At 38.5% G+C, this 21,179-nt stretch overlaps 1 protein-coding gene across 5 annotated transcripts in view; it reads left to right on the plus strand.

Annotated features, from left to right (window-relative positions):
• Positions 1 to 21,179, plus strand: part of LOC126273163 (eukaryotic translation initiation factor 2-alpha kinase 1-like) — a 153,165-nt gene that overhangs the window by 68,991 nt on the left and 62,995 nt on the right. For all 5 annotated transcript variants that reach the window (XM_049976633.1, XM_049976634.1, XM_049976636.1 and 2 more), the window contains 3 exons: positions 11,050 to 11,238; positions 12,781 to 13,072; positions 18,662 to 18,844. In XM_049976633.1, coding sequence (XP_049832590.1) covers positions 11,050 to 11,238; positions 12,781 to 13,072; positions 18,662 to 18,844 — 664 coding nt within the window. The remainder of the gene's footprint in view (positions 1 to 11,049; positions 11,239 to 12,780; positions 13,073 to 18,661; positions 18,845 to 21,179) is intronic.

Here is a 21,179-nt window from a genome sequence, read left to right on the forward strand (position 1 = left end):
TTAATATACTTTATTTCAATGGCTGCATCACTACCCGAGCCATCTGTAACCCTCCCTCAACCACCAGCTTTTCTGAACTGCGCAAATGGTTGTTACCCTTGCAACACATTCTCCACTCCCATAATTACCCCGGCCTCAACGTACGGCAACATATTGTCCTCACACCCTCCACCCCCTTGTCCTATCATCTCCTCCCCATTCTCATCTCCCACCCTGTTTATTTTTCACCCTCTGCCAACACGTACACCTATCTTTTCTCACTCCTCTCAATTTTTGCTCCTTTTTTCCCCCACCATCCTGACCCATGACCTCCTGATGCTGCACTTGTTGACGTTCTAGTCCCTGCACACTCCACCAGACAGCATTCGTCTCTCTCTCCCCCTGTACACTACTACTATTCCTTCCCCTTCCCTTTCCCTTTCCCCTTCCCCATCCCCTTCCCCTTCTCTGCCCCCTCCAGATTGCTGCTTGGATCCCACATGATAGTTGCATTCCAGCCAGAGATGCTGGAGTTGGTGGTCATGATGTGCGTGAGGTATGCATGCTTGTGTGTATGAATGGTGTGTTTTCTCTTTGGCTGATGAAGGCTGTGACTAAAAGTTTCATGTAAATATCTTTTAATTGTTCCTGTCTGCAACTTAACATGTCTTCTTTGTGGTAAGTAGCAACATGTCTTTTCCTACATTGCTGGTATTCCTATGTGGAGTTTCTGTTGTTTAACTTAGTTATTTCTTGCTTTGTAAATGTGGTAATAATTTTATTGAATTTGCCTCTTTATTGTGATTTCAATGCTGTCATCAGATTTTTCAGAGCATATATATGAGTGGTTTTTGTGTTTTAGTGTATGAATGTTCGAAGCTTCCAATATTAGCACAATCTGACCTTGGCCATATTATTTGACATTCACAAGCATGTGGCAGTACGATTTTAACAAACCATTATGGAAATTCCAAGGTACATCTAGTCAGCAGTCTGCTGGATCCAACCTCCCCCCACCTTTCCCTTGTGGCTTTGAGCAGTCTGCAGCATTCATCCACCTCATGGTAGCTGAATGGTCAGTGCAACAGAATGTGATACCTAATGACCCGGGTTAGATTCCCAACTGGGTCAGAGATTTTCTCCACTCAGGGACTGGGTGTCCTTATCATCATCATCATCATCATTTCATCCCCATCGATACGCAATTTGGCGAAGTGGCGTCAACTCGAAAGGCTTGCTCCAGGCAAATGGTCTACCCGACACGGCATTTCCATTTACCCCCATCATGACAACTTAACAGCTACATGATGGTCAACTAAACCCTCAGTTTTTTAAATGCTTTGTACAGTGTACATACCACTTGTAATGCTACAGCTTGTTAACAACGCCTTCTGTTATCTAGTACAAGTATCCTTGGTTGTACTATAAGGAAGAAAAATTCATTTAAAATAGATGTATTTGAAGGTTAAAAATAAATGCCTCATACATGAAAAGCAAATCTCTTTTGTTACGTGATTCATAAAATTCCACAGATATTTTGAGAACACGTGTTTCATTCACACTGTCAATGTTGTATGTGTACATTGCATAAAAAAGATGATAAAAGTTCAACACAGTATCTAGAACAGATAATTCTTAATTCCTGCATGTGTAGATTCAGTTCCCTTTTGTTTGTCTGGTGATGATGATGATGATGATGATGATGAAGTCCCATACTCCTTCACAGAGCGTAGGGGAGCGATGCAGGAGACCCACACCGCGGTACTAGGCAAGGTCCTTGTGGAGGTGATTTGCCATTGCCTCCCTCCGACCGTAATGGGGATCAATGTTGATGATGAAGACGACACAACAACACCCAGTCATCTCTAGACAGGTGAAAATCCCTGACCCCGCCAGGAATTGAACCCAGGACCCCGTGCTTGCGAAGCGAGATTGCTACTGCAAGACCACGAGCTGCTGCGAGACCACGAGCTGCATGTACACTAATTATTGGTTATATAAAAATATAGAATTTGCATCTCAATCTATATGTATGCTTGGCAAACTGCCATGAAATGCATGGTAGAGGCTACAGTCCAATATCCCACTCTCTCTCTCTCTTCCTATTCCATTCACATATGGAGCATGGGAAGAATGAGTGTTTTAATGCTTCTGTGCGTGCTGTAATTAATCAAATCTTGTCTTCACGATCCCTGTGTGAGTGATACTTTGGGGGGTTGTAGTATATTCCTCGAGTCCTCATTTAAAAATGATTCTTGAAACTTTGTTAATAGACTTCCTGAAGTTATAGTGTCCTTATATCTTCATGAATCTTCAAGTTCAGTTCCTTCAGTATCTCTGTGACACACTCCCATGGATTAGACAAACCTGTGACCATTTGTGGTGCCCTTCTCTGTATACATTCAATATCCCCTGTTAGTCCTGTTTTATGCAGGTCCTACACACTTGAGCAGTATTCTAGAACCAGCCGCGCAAGTTATTTTTAAGCAATCACCATTGTAGACTGATTGCACTACCAATAAACCGCATTTTAACACCTGGTCCCCCCCCCCCCCCCCCCCCCCCCCCACACACACACACACACACATAAATGAACCTATGTGATCATTCCATTCCATTTCATTTCCTTACTAAGTGTTATACCCAGATATTTGTATGACTTGACAAATTCCACCTGTGACTCATTGGTATGATGCTACATTTTTTTGCTTTGTGAAGTGTACAGTTTTGCATTTCTGAACATTTAAAGCAAGTTGCCAATCTTTGAACCACTTTGTAATCTTACCAAGATCTGACTTAATGCTTATGTGGCTTCTTTTTGACAGTACTTCATTATAGCTATTAATATTGTCTGCAAGTTCATTAATATACAACATGAAAACAAGGGTCACAGCACAATTCCATGGGGCATACCCGAAGTTACTTCTATATCTGGTGATGACTCTCCATTCAAGATAACGTGCTGCGTCCTCCCTACCTAGAAGTCCTCAATTCAGTCACAAATGTCACTTGATACCCATATGATCGAACTTTTGACAATAAGCATTGTTGTGGTACTGAGTAATATGTTCTTCAGAAATCAAGAAATACTGCATCTACCTGACATCCCTGATCTAAGGCTTTCAGCATGTCATGTGAAAATAGTGTGAGTAGAGTTTCACATGGTAGATGTTTTCGGAATACATGCTGGTCGGCATCGAGGAGCTCATTCTGTTAAACATATCTCATTATGTTTGAGATCAGAATATGTTTTAAGATTCTACTACAGATAGATGTCAAGGATATTGGACAGTAGTTTGATGGATCACTTCTACTACCCTTCATGTAGATGCATGTTGTCTTTGCTTTCTTCCAATTACTGGGCCCAGTATTTTGGTTGAGGTACCTATGATAGACTGTACCAGCTGTGTCTCAACACTACTAACACAGATTTCACTCATCTTCTCAGTGGTAAAAGGATTAAATTGGGTCAGTTCACTGGGATTCTCATTGCTCTGTTGTCCCCAATTCCAATTTCTGCATCATTCACTAGGGACTGGACATTAACTCTGTTACCACGAACAGCCTTTACATATGATCAGAATTTCTTTGGGTTTTGTGAAAGATAATTTGACAATATTTTGCTATGGTAGTCATTGTAGGCTTCACCCATTGCTCTCTTAACAGTGAAGCACACTTCATCGAGCATCTCTCTATCTGTAGCCCTATGCTTTGTTTTACACCTGTTATGCAGTAGTCTGTTTCCTTAGAACATTCTTTACAGTGTCTGTATACGATGGAGGGTCCCTCGCATTGTGATGTTCGTCTGATTTATTTCATCGTTGGTAGTCCTCAGTGTCGACATAATACTGTTTTGTGATAATGGCTGAAAAATGGGGGGGGGGGGGGGGTGAAGTTCAACACTGACTACTTTAAATGGTGTAGCCGACAGGTGCACAGTTGCGTATCACAGTTCTTTACTTTCAGTGTTCACAACCCCCCCACCTCCCAATAATACACAATTATGTGGCCAGTTAAATATTGTTTAACTTTTGATAAGCCTCATTAATAGGTTGCAGGCAAACATCCACATACTGCTACAATAGTTTACTGTTGAACATCTACAAGCAGTAAAAACCTAACCACACAGTTCACAGAATGAAAAGGTACTTATGGAACAGATACTGTCATTATTGTAACACATGGCCTAATTGTGTTACACTCATTTCACAGTTAATTTGATACATTATTGTTGATCTAACCATTACAGGTTTCTCATCTGAAATTCAGCCGTGGACTGACTGTCTCGGGACCAAAAATCAGGCCCTTATATATCCTCACAATAATAGACAGTGAAACTACACATTGTTAGATGTTTAATTTACAGAAATTACAATTAAAACTTAGCTCACTAAATTGACTGAATACAGTGAAAACTTCCTTCTTTTTAACAGTTTCTTCTACTACAAGAGTTAAGCCAAATTATTTGTTTAAATGATGAAATTAACAGATATTGTTATGCAAACAATACTTTTGACAAAATTGTTAATTACTTTGGAATTAATTAAGGGCTGGCTAACATGTTTTCGAATAGAGCCAAATAGATCCTTCAAGAATGCAATCAGTATTTCCTCCAAATGTTTACAATTAGTACAGAATGTATATTTGTTTATAAGTCAACAACAGAATTTAAATTATGAAACAATTACTGCTTTCACCCTATAACAAAAGATACTAACTAGTAATAGTCAAAATAAATTAGAAAATCAATTACCTACATAAGACTAAAAATAAAATTAGATCTTGTGCTACATTCTTTTAAAGTGATGGCCAACCTTTCCCTTTTATGAAAATGCAGCTTGTACACCTGTATCTTAATAGTCGTTAGTCAAAAATGAATTTTAAGGAGGCAGGTGGCAAAATGAGAGTGGAAGAAAAAATATCCCAGCTTGTTTTGTCTCATCACCCTATTGGACTGACCAGACAGATGTCGCAAATAGCTAACTGTGTAATGCCCAGAAAGTGGGTTTATTATTCTACACACAAAAGAATATTTCATAAAAAATCTCCCTATCAGAAACTACAGTACATAATTATTTTCAAATTTATACTTATATGAACTGGCGATTTCAAGAAACCCATACAAAATATTTACACACAGTGTATTGTACAATTGCACAAAATATCCACAATTTATACTTTTAACAAAAAATTAGGCATCTCCATCATAAGCGATGTCCTTTTTGGGTAAGTGATAATTACACATTCGAACATACATATCATTTTATTTAAGTCCTGTCTTGCTTGAAAAAATAAATCCTCATGGGTCACAAAAAGTTAAATTACACTGCGCATTGCAGTTAACATTTTAGGCAGAAAATTTCTCTTGCTCAATGTTTAGTATTTTCCACAAGCACTTTAACATTTTTAATGAGCTTTTACACCTTTTCTCACCAAGTTGTCCACGCCTTCAACAGGTGCAAGTGACAGAATGCATAGTCAGGAAATGCACTGCTATCAGCTCACTTGGAGGTGGCTCTCCTCTGCCACAGTATGTGAAAAAAATAAGACAAAATACCCTACTTTAGTACACTTACTTTTACTTCTAATTTAAGTGTAAGAAAAAAATGTGGAACACCAATGCAAATGATAGTCATTACATGATAAATAAATATATTACATAGTTCTCATAACATTGCAATAATTAGCACTAAATTTGACTATAGTATGAAAGGTGTGGACCAGAAAATTTTTTTAAATCAAGAGCACATTACACTACAAAACCTTACTGTAAATCCTCTGTCTGAAACTGGTTAAACTTGAAAGATTTTTGTTTCTTTCCCACAGGCAAAATAGCAAAACCTCAAGATGTGCAGTAGCATAGCATCATTAGGTTGTGAAAAAAGAATAGAGTCACCATCACATAACGTAATTACTATTCAAATCAAGATTAAGGGGATGGAAGTTGTACCAAATCATTGCACTATTTCTCCACTCTGAGTACTACTCTCATTCAAACAGAAAATTAAATCCTGTTATCAAATATCTGTCCTGTTTGAAATACTCACACCATTCTAGCACCACAGTTATCAGTTAATCAGCAAAATTACTTTTCTTCATCCCAGTGTTACCACTTTTAGCTCATAATTCCTCAGAACACAAACAGAAGTTTCCAGATAACCATGGATCCAATAATGCAGCATTATATGACTTGTACTTTCCTAAAATATTCCTCTTTCCGTTAAGCTCTCATTCCCAGCTGCAGTGTCATGAATTGCACAATATAAACAGTACCCAATGTTGCCTAATTCAAAAATAGATCATCAATACAGTTACACCACATTTTTTTGTATCCAGTTATGTTTTTCATCACTCAATCATGTCTGTCAGCTCCATTATTTTACTTACTTTCCTTATCTCGTTAACTAACGGAATGCATTCTCAAAAAATATCCCTACTGCAGAGACAGGCTCCCTAACCATTGAGACCCTAACATTATTCATTAATGTACTATTTCATTAGTGCTTCATTAACTAATAAATAAACACCTGCTCTGCTTATTCACTGCAAAATTGATTCTACTGAAAAACATTCCACAGTAACAGATCCTTATGCTAAGCCAAACGTAACCCTCATTACTGATCAGACCAAACTATCACTTACAAAAACTATTACTTCACTGTATTCCATCAAATTGCTTAAGATTTTAGCCTGAAGGGCGATATACATTCAAACTTTGCTTATCCTTTCCACACACATTACTCCAGGCAACTATGTTTAAAGTTGTAAATTCTTAATTTTAAACAAGGCTGTACCATGACACTTCTATACATAGATAGTTATCTCAATATACTGATTGCACTGAACACAAACACTTGTATTATACAATAATTAATATTAAGATCTCATATTTAAGATGGTTTTTACTGTATATTGCCTGTGCTGCTACACCAATGAGCTGATTACTTCAGATGGTAATGTTTTCAGATAAGTTGCACCTTCTCCTCCACATATGCTGACACCTTTTATTTTCCATTTACCTTATCTCTTTGTTCGACAGAAATTCTTTAAGCATGGTACCACTTTTCTTCCTTCCATCCTCTTATGACTCCATTACTTATAACTAACACAACATAATATAATTTACAGGGTGTTACAAAAAGGTACGGCCAAACTTTCAGGAAACATTCCTCACACACAACGAAAGAAAATATGTTATGTGGACATGTGTCCGGAAACGCTTACTTTCCATGTTAGAGCTCATTTTATTACTTCTCTTCAAATCACATTAATCATGGAATGGAAACGCACAGCAACAGAACGTACCAGCGTGACTTCAAACACTTTGTTACAGGAAATGTTCAAAATGTCTTCTGTTAGTGGGGATACATGCATCCATCCTCCGTCGCACGGAATCCCTGATGCGCTGATGCAGCCCTGGAGAATGGCGTATTGTATCACAGCCATCCACAATACGAGCGCGAAGAGTCTCTAGATTTGGTACCGGGGTTGCGTAGACAAGAGCTTTCAAATGCTCCCATAAATGAAAGTCTAGAGGGATGAGGTCAGGAGAGCGTGGAGGCCACGGAATTGGTCCGCCTCAACCAATCCATCGGTCACCGAATCTGTTGTTGAGAAGCGTACAAACACTTCGACTGAAATGTGCAGGAGCTCCATCGTGCATGAACCACATGTTGTGTCGTACTTGCAAAGGCACATGTTCTAGCAGCACAGGCAGAGTATCCCGTATGAAATCATGATAACGTGCTCCATTGAGCGTAGGTGGACGAAACTAAAATGAGCTCTAACATGGAAATTGAGCGTTTCCAGACACATGTTCACATAACATCTTTTCTTTATTTGTGTGTGAGGAATGTTTCCTGAAAGTCTGGCCGTACCTTTTTGTAACACCCTGTATACATAGTGTAGAAACCTTTTCTAAAATACTCCTGTACTAAAGTATGCTGCTGTACCAAATTATGTGACAGTCAAAGAAAGAATGTTTCTGATTCACTTATAAACTACAGATAGGATAGGAGAAGAGTTTGACTGCCTCAGGAAACATGAAAAATGAGACAGACAGCTGGGATAAGCATTATCGCCACATAACGAATCAAACACAGAATGTTGTACCCCCTACTTGCTAATCACACAAGAAATTCGTCCCAAATATTAAACAAATCACCAACAAATTGTATTCCAGCAGCTGTCCTGCAGTATATATGCAGTATATACCACACAATGTACTGAAAATTTTATCACTCTTAATATACCATTGAACATATTTTACTTAATCAAAATATCCACGGGTGTACTGCCGGTCTATAGTGTCCAACGGGCACAATATTTCGGCGATCAAACATGTCGCCATCATCAGGTGAACTGACGGACTGAGCTCCTGTGAACGCACCGGCACGGAGATCAATTATAAATTCAAATACCTTGTTCTCATCACTACTGGATTCGTGACTGCTATCATCATTACCAATACTGTCAGAATCAGACCCACTTTCACTTCTCTCTGCTTTAGATTTAGCACCTTTTACACTTTTTTCTCTGTTTCAGTCAATTTTGAATCTACATTTTCATTTACTTTTTAACAATTTTTCCTCTACCACTATTGCACATTTGATTTCTACCTCAGTTTCTGAATCATTTTTAATGTGATCGATTTGGTTCTCAAGTTTAACCCTGTTTTCAGCACAAAATTTCCTGGCAGCTTTGACTTCATCTTTACACTGTTTTTCAGAAGCCTCCACCCTCGTACTATAGTTATCACATAGCTGCTTTCTCTCTGCTACACATTTACTACTCATTAAAGTTAATTTCTCAATAGTATTCTGCTCTACTTTCTTTATTTTTTCATCACAATATTTAACTACTGCTTCAGCCGTCTTATTCAATTCTTCAAGATTATAGCTGACTACCCTAATCTCCTTTTTAATTTCTTTCTTCAGTTCATCCTCCCATTTCAGTTCTAATACTATCAGTTTTGTTTTTCACTCTGCTTAGTCTTTTTTTCATACTGCTTTCTACCCTACTAATGTCTTATTTCATACTACTAATGTATTTTTTCATACACATACTACTCGAAATATTAATTAACATTGCTTCCACTTTTCCGTCTGCCTTAAACTTTTGCCCTTGCTGATTTTCGCTACTACGTTCCTCCTCCTTAACCTTAACGATCTCATCCACTTCAGTACTCTCCTGACCGTGTCGGGACCAAAAATTGGGCCCTTATATATCCTCACAATAATAGGCACTGAAACTACACATTGTTTGATGTTTAATTTACAGAAATTACAGTTAAAACTTAGCTCATTCAATTAACTGAATACAGTGAAAACTTCCATCTTTTCAACAGTTTCTTCTACCACAAGAGTTAAGCTGAATTATTTGTTTAAATGATGAAATGAACAGATATCATTACACAAACCGTACTTTTGACCAAACTGTTAATTACTTTGGAATTAATTAAGGGCTGGCTTTGCTAACATGTTTTCAAATAGAGCCAAATAGATCCTTTAAAAATACTATTAGTTGGTCCTCCAAATGTTTACAATTAGTACAGAATGTTTTTTTTTTTTTTTTTTGTAAGTCGACAGTAGAATTTGAGCTATGAAACAATATTACTGATTTTACCCTATAACAGAAGATACTAAGTAGTAATAGTCAAAATAAATTAGAAAATTAATTACATACATAAAAATAAACATAAAATTAGATCTGGTGCTATATTCTTTAAAACTGATGGCCAGCCTTTCTCTTTTATGAAAATGAAAATGCAGCTTATAATCATGTATGTTAACAGTAATTAGTCAAAAATGAAAAAATGAATTTTAAGGAGGCAGATGGCAAAACAAGAGTGGAAGAAAAAATATCCCAGCTTGCTTCACCACATCGTTTTGAGCTGTTCTGCTGCATACATATATGTTGAGTGCAGGGTCAACTACTCTTTTAAACTTGAGCCATAATTCATCTACATGCTCCTGCCTTGTGCAGAAAGAGTCAATCTCCTCACTGAGATAAGACACTAATGATTTTTTAAAACTAGTTTACAGAACATATATATCATTTTGCTTGTTTCAGCCCTTATTTGTACTTTGCTAATCATTGTTGCTGCAACCACATTATGGTAGCTGATACCAGTTTTGATGTGGATATCCTAAAAGAATCAGATCTACTTGTTGCCATTAGATCTGATATATCTCCATCATGGGTGAGGTTCTAAACTACGTGTTCTAGATAGTTTTCAGAGAAGGCATTCAGATATATTTCACAGGGAGTCTTCATGCTCACCAATAACAAAACTATAATTTTCCCAGTTGACTGTTGGGTGGTTAAAGCCTCCAACGATGATCACAGTATCGTTGGGGAACTTACGTACAAATGAACTGAGGTTGGCTGTATAAAGTTTTTGATCACATCGGGAGAGGAGTCTAGTGGGTGAGAGAAGGATCAAATTACAATTTTATGCCCACACTTTATACTGCATTTTGCTCAAACAGTCTCACATGCAATTTCAATTTATATTGCAGTGAATTTGGGTTTCTTGTCTACTGCAACAAATACGCCACCTCCATTTCCTATTATTCAATCCTTTCAATGAAAATTTCCCCAAAAATCTTACAGCAAATTAATTTCAGGTTTCAAACAGCTTTCTGTACCTAGTATTTTGTGAGCTTCACTGTTTTTCAGGAGTACTTCGAACTCTTGCACTTAGTCGCAAATACTCACCAGTTTACCACTAGGATTTTAATACTCTCCCCTGTGGGAAACATTTCTTTTGATCTTACACTGGTACATTTGTGTTTCCTACAACTATCAGTATCTGGATTGGATAGAGAGCTGCCTAATCTAAACAAACCTTGTCAGCTCAGTGCCTATACTATACAGTAATTTGTTACCTTTACTCATTAAAGTACCTATATCCCAACAGGAATTTCCATCACAGTATTTATTTAAAAGTATGTTTGACACATTTGTAACAAGTAAACTGTTTATCACTTATCTATTATAAAATGTATTTCAGTTTGTGCATAAGTGTTTCGAAATGTTATAAATATAATAAATAAAATTTATTTTCAGATATCACAGAGTTGATAATTTTCTTAAAAGCCTGCAAGAGGTAAAGCTTTTGGCTAAATTGCATCATCCCAATATTGTTGCTTATAAAGCAGCTTGGCTAGAACCGTTCCAGCAGAGTTCCAATTTAGACTGTCAAAGCAGTATTACTGATGATTCGCTTAGCACATCATTAAATGATGCCTCTGATGGGTATGTACTTGTTCAGCTCATTTCTGATTAAAATTCTATGCAGTATATACCACACAATGTACTGAAAATTTTATCACTCTTAATATACCATTGAACATATTTTACTTAATCAAAATATCCACGGGTGTACTGCCGGTCTATAGTGTCCAACGGGCACAATATTTCGGCGATCAAACATGTCGCCATCATCAGGTGAACTGACGGACTGAGCTCCTGTGAACGCGCCGGCACGGAGATCAATTATAAATTCAAATACCTTGTTCTCATCACTACTGGATTCGTGACTGCTATCATCATTACCAATACTGTCAGAATCAGACCCACTTTCACTTCTCTCTGCTTTAGATTTAGCACCTTTTACACTTTTTTCTCTGTTTCAGTCAATTTAGAATCTACATTTTCATTTACTTTTTAACCATTTTTCCTCTACCACTATTGCAAATTTGATTTCTACCTCAGTTTCTGAATCATTTTTAATGTGATCGATTTGGTTCTCAAGTTTAACCCTGTTTTCAGCCGGCCCGTTCACAGGAGCTCAGTCCATCAGTTCACCTGATGATGGCGACATGTTTGATCGCTGAAATATTGTGCCCGTTGGACACTATAGACCAGCAGTACACCCGTGGATATTTTGATTATCAAATACGCCGGGAGAAACTCAAGAATCAAATATTTTACTTACTTTCACAGTAATCCTTTGTAAATAAAAAAAAGCAGGTGGGGCATGACCAAGCAGTCATGTCCTAAACTCAGTATTCTCACCATTGGAGTTGGTTCTTGAGTTACTCATAAAAGCTGTCTTATGAACACAAATAACAAAGATTTTCATAATAGTGAACTTAACACTGGTCAGTCAAGTAATAAAACCAGCACTAGCTATTAATTTTGGGAATATTGCTCATAGTAACCTCTTAGGCTCACAAATGTTAGACGTGTTTTCTGCAAAGGATGCTAAAACACAAGACAGAATGAAAATGTAGAGTGGAACAAAGAGCACACGTGATTAATGAATTGAAGATCAACAGAAATTATTGGCAATTAAAAGAAGCAACTGAAGCTTGAGAAAAGAAGAGTCGTAACTAGAAATTGAGGAAGAACCGACAGACACACTATAGGCCCCCACCAGACAGAGCATAACAACAGTGATGTTGATTGATGTATTAGTTTTAGATCATTTGTGATTTAAGCTATGAAATGATAAGCATTAGTAAATAATCTCTCTCTCTCTCTCTCTCTCTCTCTCTCTCTCTCTCTCTCTTTGTGTGTGTGTGTGTGTGTGTGTGTGTGTGTGTTGGAAAATCACTACAAATTATATGTGTAGCTTTTATCTTTTTACAATTTGGCTAATAGATGTTTCAAAGGCATTGCCAACATAGTTCATCAGTATATGAAATTCACTACATAATTTTGCATCTTCAGAAAATTAATAGGACCTCATATGACCTGGTGTACAAATAACTGGAAATGGCTGAATATAATAAATCAAATTTTTAGTTTCTCAAACACAAATGTTTTCAGAAGAATCCCACTTGTTTCTTACAGGATGTCTCCATCAAGTGAGATGTGTAATGGGCAGAGAGCAAATTATGCTTTGTCTGGAAATGCAACATACAGTAGCAGTTCTCAGAGCAGTGCCAGTGAAAGTCATGAACAAGTAAGCCATGTATCTGCATCACATATGCATCTAAAAAGCAAAGAGAAATCCTGTGATTCAGCCGATAAATGCTCTTCAAAGTCTACAAGTACAGAATCCTCAGAAGATAACGCTATTTGTGTGCCATCCCATTTAGAGGAAATAACGTGTAAAAACCTGAAACGACTGATACCACCTGAGGTAAGTTGTAGCTATTATTATTGTTATTGCCACTGTTGCTATTCTGACAGCAATACATAACTGCAAAATCATCTTCTGGAACCTGTAACATATAATAGCACTTTTTTTATATGAACAAAATGAAGACATAAAGAAACCTTTTTGCTCAGGGTCTGATTTCAGTTTATTATTTCTGACTCAGCACTAAAGCATGGAGTGAGTTACTGAAATAAAGTTCAAAAGCTGTCACACTATGCTCTACACAGTCCAATACACGAATCTGTCTTAAATGAACAAATACACAATGAAATTAGTGAGCCAAGTTAATACTGTTATGCAAAGCCAAATTTGTTGTACACTGATTAGATTAGATTTACTTCCATTCCAATTGATCCCTAGTGACGAGGTCCTCCAGTATATACACTCCTGGAAATGGAAAAAAGAACACATTGACACCGGTGTGTCAGACCCACCATACTTGCTCCGGACACTGCGAGAGGGCTGTACAAGCAATGATCACACGCACGGCACAGCAGACACACCAGGAACCGCGCTGTTGGCCGTCGAATGGCGCAAGCTGCGCAGCATTTGTGCACCGCCGCCGTCAGTGTCAGCCAGTTTGCCGTGGCATACGGAGCTCCATCGCAGTCTTTAACACTGGTAGCATGCAGCGACAGCGTGGATGTGAACCGTATGTGCAGTTGACGGACTTTGAGCGAGGGCGTATAGTGGGCATGCGGGAGGCCGGGTGCACGTACCGCCAAATTGCTCAACACGTGGGGCGTGAGGTCTCCACAGTACATCGATGTTGTCGCCAGTGGTCGGCGGAAGGTGCAAGTGCCCGTCGACCTGGGACCAGACCGCAGCGATGCACGGATGTACGCCAAGACCGTAGGATCCTACGCAGTGCCGTAGGGGACCGCACCGCCACTTCCCAGCAAATTAGGGACACTGTTGCTCCTGGGGTATCGGCGAGGACCATTCGCAACCGTCTCCATGAAGCTGGGCTACGGTCCCGCACACCGTTAGGCCGTCTTCCACTCACGCCCCAACATCGTGCAGCCCGCCTCCAGTGGTGTCGCGACAGGCGTGAATGGAGGGACGAATGGAGACGTGTCGTCTTCAGCGATGAGAGTCGCTTCTGCCTTGGTGCCAATGATGGTCGTATGCGTGTTTGGCGCCGTGCAGGTGAGCGCCACAATCAGGACTGCATACGACCGAGGCACACAGGGCCAACACCCGCCATCATGGTGTGGGGAGCAATCTCCTACACTGGCCTTACACCTCTGGTGATCGTCGAGGGTACACTGAATAGTGCACGGTACATCAAAACTGTCATCGAACCCATCGTTCTACCATTCCTAGACCGGCAAGGGAACTTGCTGTTCCAACAAGACAATGCACGTCCGCATGTATCCCGTACTACCCAACGTGCTCTAGGTGTAAGTCAACTACCCTGGCCAGCAAGATCTCCGGATCTGTCCCCCATTTAGCATGCTTGGGACTGGATGAAGCGTCGTCTCACGCGGTCTGTACGTCCAGCACGAACGCTGGTCCTACTGAGGCGCCAGGTGGAAATGGCTTGGAAAACCGTTCCACAGGACTACATCCAGAATCTCTACGATTGTCTCCATGGGAGAATAGCAGCCTGCATTGCTGCGAAAGGTGGATATACACTGTACTAGTGCCGACATTGTGCATGCTCTGTTGCCTGTGTATGTGCCTGTGGTTCTGTCAGTGTGATCATGTGATGTATCTGACCCCAGGAATGTGTCAATAAAGTTTCCACTTCCTGGGACAATGAATTCATGGTGTTCTTATTTCAATTTCCAGGAGTGTAGAACATGTCAGAAAAACAATAATACATGACAAATATTTACAACTAAAACAAATAAGCTAATTACCTTCCACAGGTCCCATATGAAGAATCATCATAATTTTTTTAAACACTGTATGAAAGGATAATTTTAGAACACACATTTACTAAGATTGCATTAATACACTGAATTTAAAATTTAAAAAATGTTTTTTTATTTATAACGTAATAAACATACAATAGAACTACTACAGTACTTATTTACAAAGAACACATTACTGCACTGAAATGATGCAGAAGTTAGATTGTAAGTACACACACACACACACACACACACACACACACACACACACACACACACACACACACACAAGTTGGTTCTACTGAGAAATTCATCACACTACAGAAATGGGCCACCGATAAATCCTTTAGGCTTCTCTTAAACTTAATGTCATTGGTTGTTAAGATTTTTATGGCTGATTTCTAGTATTAGTTTGAAAAAGTGATATATTTTTAATGACAAATTTCATTAAGGGATAAATATATTGGGAAGCAGTAGTTAATATCCCTAGCTCCCTAAACAGGCCTCTGCAGGATGTTCTTGAGTTCACACCACATATAACTCTTATTTCACATTTTTGTGCCTGGAAAACTTTAGCTTGTCTTGATGACTTACCCCAAAAAATAATCTCATATGACATTACAGAGTGAAAGTAAGCATAGTATGCCAGCTTTTTCATTTGATACCCCCTATGTCTGACAGAATTCATATTGCAAATAGAGATTTGTTTAGACACTTCAGCAGTTCTGTGGTGTGCTCCTCCCAGTTGAATTTATTATCAAGCTGCAATCTCAAGAATTTAACACTATCCACTTCTATCTGCTTGTCACCATATGTTACGCATATACTCGTGGGACACCCCTTACAAGTTCTAGACTGCATTTAGTGTGTTTTTTTCAAAGTTGAGTGACAAAGGATTGGCTAGGAACCAGTGATTAATGTCCAAAAATATTTTATTAGCAGCTCTTTCTAAGACTACACTTGATTTGCTTTTTATTGCAAACTAGCATTCCCGGACATTAGCAGTAGTCTAGATCAGTTAGTGAAGTTTGAATTAATTAACAGTTATAAGTGCAAAGTGAAAGCTTCATAAATTGCAAGAGATTGCTTGTTCAGAGTGTCAGTTGCATTTGTCGGGTGCAGCAGATGAGCACTGTACTACATGATACCCACTTTGCAACCATCATCTAAGCTGCTTTGATGGAGTCCGTATCAGTAAAATTGTTTGGCAGGGATACAAAATCCATAGCCCCATTTAACCAGCACTAGTGGTCGTTAACGACCTGGACTAGTGATGAAGTGTGTGTTGTCACTGGTGACACTGAAGTGGATGTGATGTTGAACTGGCTGATCATTTGCAACATTACACATATCCATATCTCCAGGGGTGGGGAAGGGATAGCTTTGACTGTCATCATGGTGGGTGCTAAAGTACCTCTCTTTTGTGACCCAAATATATTGATAGTCTCCAGAACCCCCTGGTTGCCACTGTGGAGAAGGGCTGTAGTGTGGTTGGAGGTCGTAATACTGTCTACTTAGAGGTGGAAGTGAGGTTTGGGACCTGTAGCAGCTAGCAGTCTAGAGTCTGTGTCACAGTTGTTTTGAGTAGTTACGTGTGTGTGTGTGTGTGTGTGTGTGTGTGTGTGTGTGTGTGTGTGTGTGTGTGTGGGCGTGCGCGCGAGTGCACTTGTAGTATCAGAGCTATTGGAGCGACAGCTGACATATTCTCCATTCTTGGCTGTCCATCACTTTTATCAGTTGACACCCTTTTGTGCCAAAAACAACGATGTCAACCCTGCTGTACTGCTGAAGGTGCATGCCCAGACAGATGAATCAATATGATAATAGAGAGAGAAATGTTGTTCCAGGACTCAATGAATCATGTCCAAGAGCATCCTACATCTGCACCTATGGAACAGCTCTGTAAGGCCGCAGTCATGAATGAGAGCATAGAGGTTCATAGCAAGAAAATTTGTCAACGTTGATTCTTTGTGACCCAAGTATAATCCTCAGAAAACTCTGATTGCCTCTGTGGAGAAGGGTGATTATGTGAGTGAAGGTTATATAACCATCTTGATACAGGTGGAATTTGGGGTTGTGATCTACACCTACTAAAATTCTATGTACTATGTGCAGGCGCTAGCAAAGTGTGCAGCTTTCTCTGGCATAATTGCCTCGTGCATGTTAGGCTCAAATGTTCTGACCAACTGCTCTGCTGTGGTGTTAATGAAACAATGGTCAGGTCGTAGATATCATTTAGTTTGCAAAAAGTTCTGGAATGCCTCAGAGAAAAATCACTGGTCATTACTCAAATAATGGTGGTGTGAAGAGCTCCTTCACTTGCAAAAATTGATGCCACAGCCTGTATTGTGGCTCATATGGTGGTCATTAGTATCTGGGCATTAGAGAGGATGTACCACTGGCAACTACAATCCTCTTTTGAAAGGGCCAGCAGAATACGTGTGCACAGGCTCCCAAGATATCTTAATTATGAATTATGAAGAAAAATAGTGTACTGAGACCATTCATTCAATATCACTGTCAATGTGTGGCCACGTTGCACATATGGCACCACCCTCTACAGTAGCAGTTCTGTCATATTGATCTGACTGCTTCATTAGATGTGAGGAATTTTTCCAGCATATGTCATGTGTTTGCATCCAGCTGGAATCAGTACACCTACTGTCTCAAATTTTTAATTGGTTTTTATTGTGAAGTGTGAAACCCCTTATGCATTGGTGTGTTGGGTGGTGGGCATTGGGTTACTTAAAAATAGGACCCACTGTTGTAGGCTTTGTGCTGTGCTTTGGGTTAGGTACCAAAGAGTGATGTCAAGAGCTTTTGATCTATGCTGAGATAAAACTTTGTTTTGACCAGATAAACTAGCGATTTCTTTATATAACAGAATATGGCCAATGCTTCTTTTTCAGTTTTTGAGAAGTTTAGTTGTGCTGCTGATAATGTCAATGAGGTGTATGCAGTGGGCTGTTTAGAGATGCTGAAAAGCTCCAAAATTGCCCAGCACCTGCACAGTATTGGAAAGCATTCATGGCTAATGTTAAACTATCTTCTGGCTTCATCATAATCAAACAACAGATTGGTTTCGGAGATTTACCAGCTCACGATTCCCTCCCATGGGAAAAAAAAAAAAGAAAAGAAAGAAAAAAAACTGACAGACTGCAGACCATAAACTGAATACTGCTTTCCCTTACTTGATTAAGTGTGTAGGTACTTTGTGTGGTTGCATTTGGAAGGAAGGTATTTCAGATCTCTGTCCAGCCATCCGCATTTTCCGTGTTTTCCCTAAACTGATTTAGGCAAATAAAGAAATGGTTCTTTGTGCATAGAATATTTTCTTTCCTATCCTATCTTTCCTTTCTTTCATGGAAGAGGAAGTTTTGAAATATAGACAAGGACATTAACAAGAAGGCAGATACTGAAGAAAAGAATATATGTACTACTTTGTGTGTGTGTGTGTGTGTGTGTGTGTGTGTGTGTGTGTGTGTGTGTGTGTGTGTGTGTGTTATAGTTCTGGCAGATATGAAAGGCATTTTTGTGATACTGAAGCTTCCAAATTGTTGAGATCTTTCCTGTTTTGTTTCAGAAGTGACACTAGATACTACCATAGAAGTTAGTTCCCATATTTTTTGTCAATATAATGTAGCAGTGTTATGATAGTATGTTGTGGTAGCAATCGTAATTGAGCTGAACCATTGTTTCTGCTATGTTTCAGAGAGATTGTGCCACACTTTATATACAGATGCAGCTATGTGATCAAACACTTCTACAATGGCTAAATAATAGAAATAATAAAAGGATACGCATAGATATTACACAGTGCCTCAAAGGATTTCGCCATCTGGTTTGCGGAATTGAGTATATCCATTCCCAAGGGATAGTTCATCATGACATTAAGGTAAAGCAATTCACATGAAACACTTCCTTATGATTCTTGAATTTTCTGATTGAAATTTGTATTCGACCTGTCTGATTATTATCATTTATTATTATTATTATTGGCAAATAACTCGATCAATTTTTAAGGTTTGTTTACGCTCAGACTGTGTTCTATACTGTTTTTGCTTTTGGTTGCTCTGATATAACTTCCAATTTGTCTACTTTGTATCTGAAGGTGTCTCTTTATAGAATGTCAGCTAGTCTTATATTTTCATTATTTTGGTCCTTTCGAATTTCATCTAGCCATGGTGTGGATTTCTTAAGTGAGGTTACATAATCTGTTATTCTTTTGTCAGTTGATATTCTGGTGGTCGGCTGAGATGGCCAAAGAATTTCATTTGCATTTTCCTGATATCAATTTCAATGTTTGAAAACTTTTCTGTTGTTTGAATTGATTGTAGCCTATAACTGTCTTGGGTATGTTTTCCCCTAGATTTTTCCTGATGATCTTTCTCTCTTCTGTTTTGATGTCTTCAAGTTGTTTTCTGTTAAGGGTTAGCATTTCACTTGCCTAGAGGGTTGCTGGTTTTATGACAGTATTGTAAAGTAGAATTTTTGCCCCTCTTGACGTTGATTTTTTGTTGTAGAGTTTTTTCCATTAACCCTACTCCTTTTTTAATTTTTTGGAGGCGATGTTGCTGTGAGATGTTTTCAGTATCTGAATTCTCAAAGATATTTAAAGTATGGGACCCTGTCAATTTCACCCTATTTTGTTTTCAAGCTTGCAATTTCTGTTTTTGAACAAAAAGAGTTCAGTTTTCTCAAATGAAATTTGTAAACCCTCATTTTCTACACATTCTTTATGTATTTCCAGCTGTTTGACTGCAGTCTGCTCATCCTCTGTTAATATCACCAGGTCATTTACAAATGTAAGATATGGTAGGTAAGGTTGTTTTTGGCAATGCCCAGTAGGATTGGCTTCCAAACCCCGCATTTCTTGACTTCTTTTGCCCATTCTTCCACCACTTTGTCTAGAACTACGTTGAACAGAATAGGAGAGAGTCCATCACCTTGTGACACACCTGTTTGAATGTCGAAGGCTTCCGAAATCTCCTCCATAAATTTTACTTTAGATTTCATGCCAAATAGTGTTTGTTTTACGATTTCTTGTGTTTTGGTATCTAATCGCCTCTCTTCTAAAATTTGGCATAGTGAGCCGGTCTATTGAATCATATGCTTTTTTGAAATCTACAAATGTGCATACTTCAGGTTTTTGTCTGAGAGCTCGCATTTTGAATATGTATTTGAGGTTGAAAATTTGCTCAGGACATGATCCGTTCAGCCTGAATACTGCTTGATAGTCTGCTACTTTGGGTCCTAGTTGCTATTGTGTTTTATTCAAGAGACAAGCTGATAGAATTTTGTAGGTGACTGGTTATAGAGAGATCCCCCTATAGTTGGTTACATCTTATTTATTATCTTTTTTATATAGTGGATGAATCAGAACAATTTTCCAGTCATCCTGGACTTTTTAGGTTTGCCAGATGTTTTTGGTTATTTGAGTAATTTCTTTAAGTGAATTTTGGCCTAAATTTTTCAAGAGTTCTGCTACATTTCTGTCCTCCCCTATGCTTTATTGCTTTTAAGTTTCTTGATGTTCACATAAATCTCTCCTTATGTTGATGGTGCTAAGATTTCTGGCTGCACTTTCAGGAATCTCTCTTTGGGTTCTGGACAATTTAGAAGCTGTGTCAGGGCCCATTTACCAATTTGTTTATTATTATTCTTTCTTTTCTTAGATGTTATGTCTGGTCAAAAATAGAAAGTGACGCAGACCTTGATCAAGCATGATTTCCTTTCAGCTGTACGGTAGATGTTACATTGCATTTAGGAACTTTCGGGTAATTGAACATGTATCAATAATTACAGAATTCTGTAGTTGTATATATAAGTTTGGGTGTAGCTGTATTGCGTTGATGTACCGGTGGACATTGTGTGGTATGACTCCTGTAGTTGATAGTATAATTGGTATAATGTCAAATTTATCCTGATGCCACATGTCCTTGACTTCCTCAGCCATTTGGATGTATTTTTCAATTTTTTCTTCTGTTTTCTTCTGTATATTTGTTGTATTGGGTATGGATATTTCGATTAGTTGTGTTAATTTCTTCTTTTTATTGGTGAGTATGATGTCAGGTTTGTTATGTGGTGGTGTTTTATCTGTTATAATGGATCTGTTCCAGTATAATTTGTATTCATCATTCTCCAGTACATTTTCTGGTGCATACTTGTATGTGGGGACATATTGTTTTATTAGTTTATGTTGTATGGCAAGTTGTTGATTTATTATTATT

This window comes from Schistocerca gregaria, chromosome 5 (genome assembly GCF_023897955.1).
Source record: "Schistocerca gregaria isolate iqSchGreg1 chromosome 5, iqSchGreg1.2, whole genome shotgun sequence".
NCBI lineage: Eukaryota > Metazoa > Arthropoda > Insecta > Orthoptera > Acrididae > Schistocerca > Schistocerca gregaria.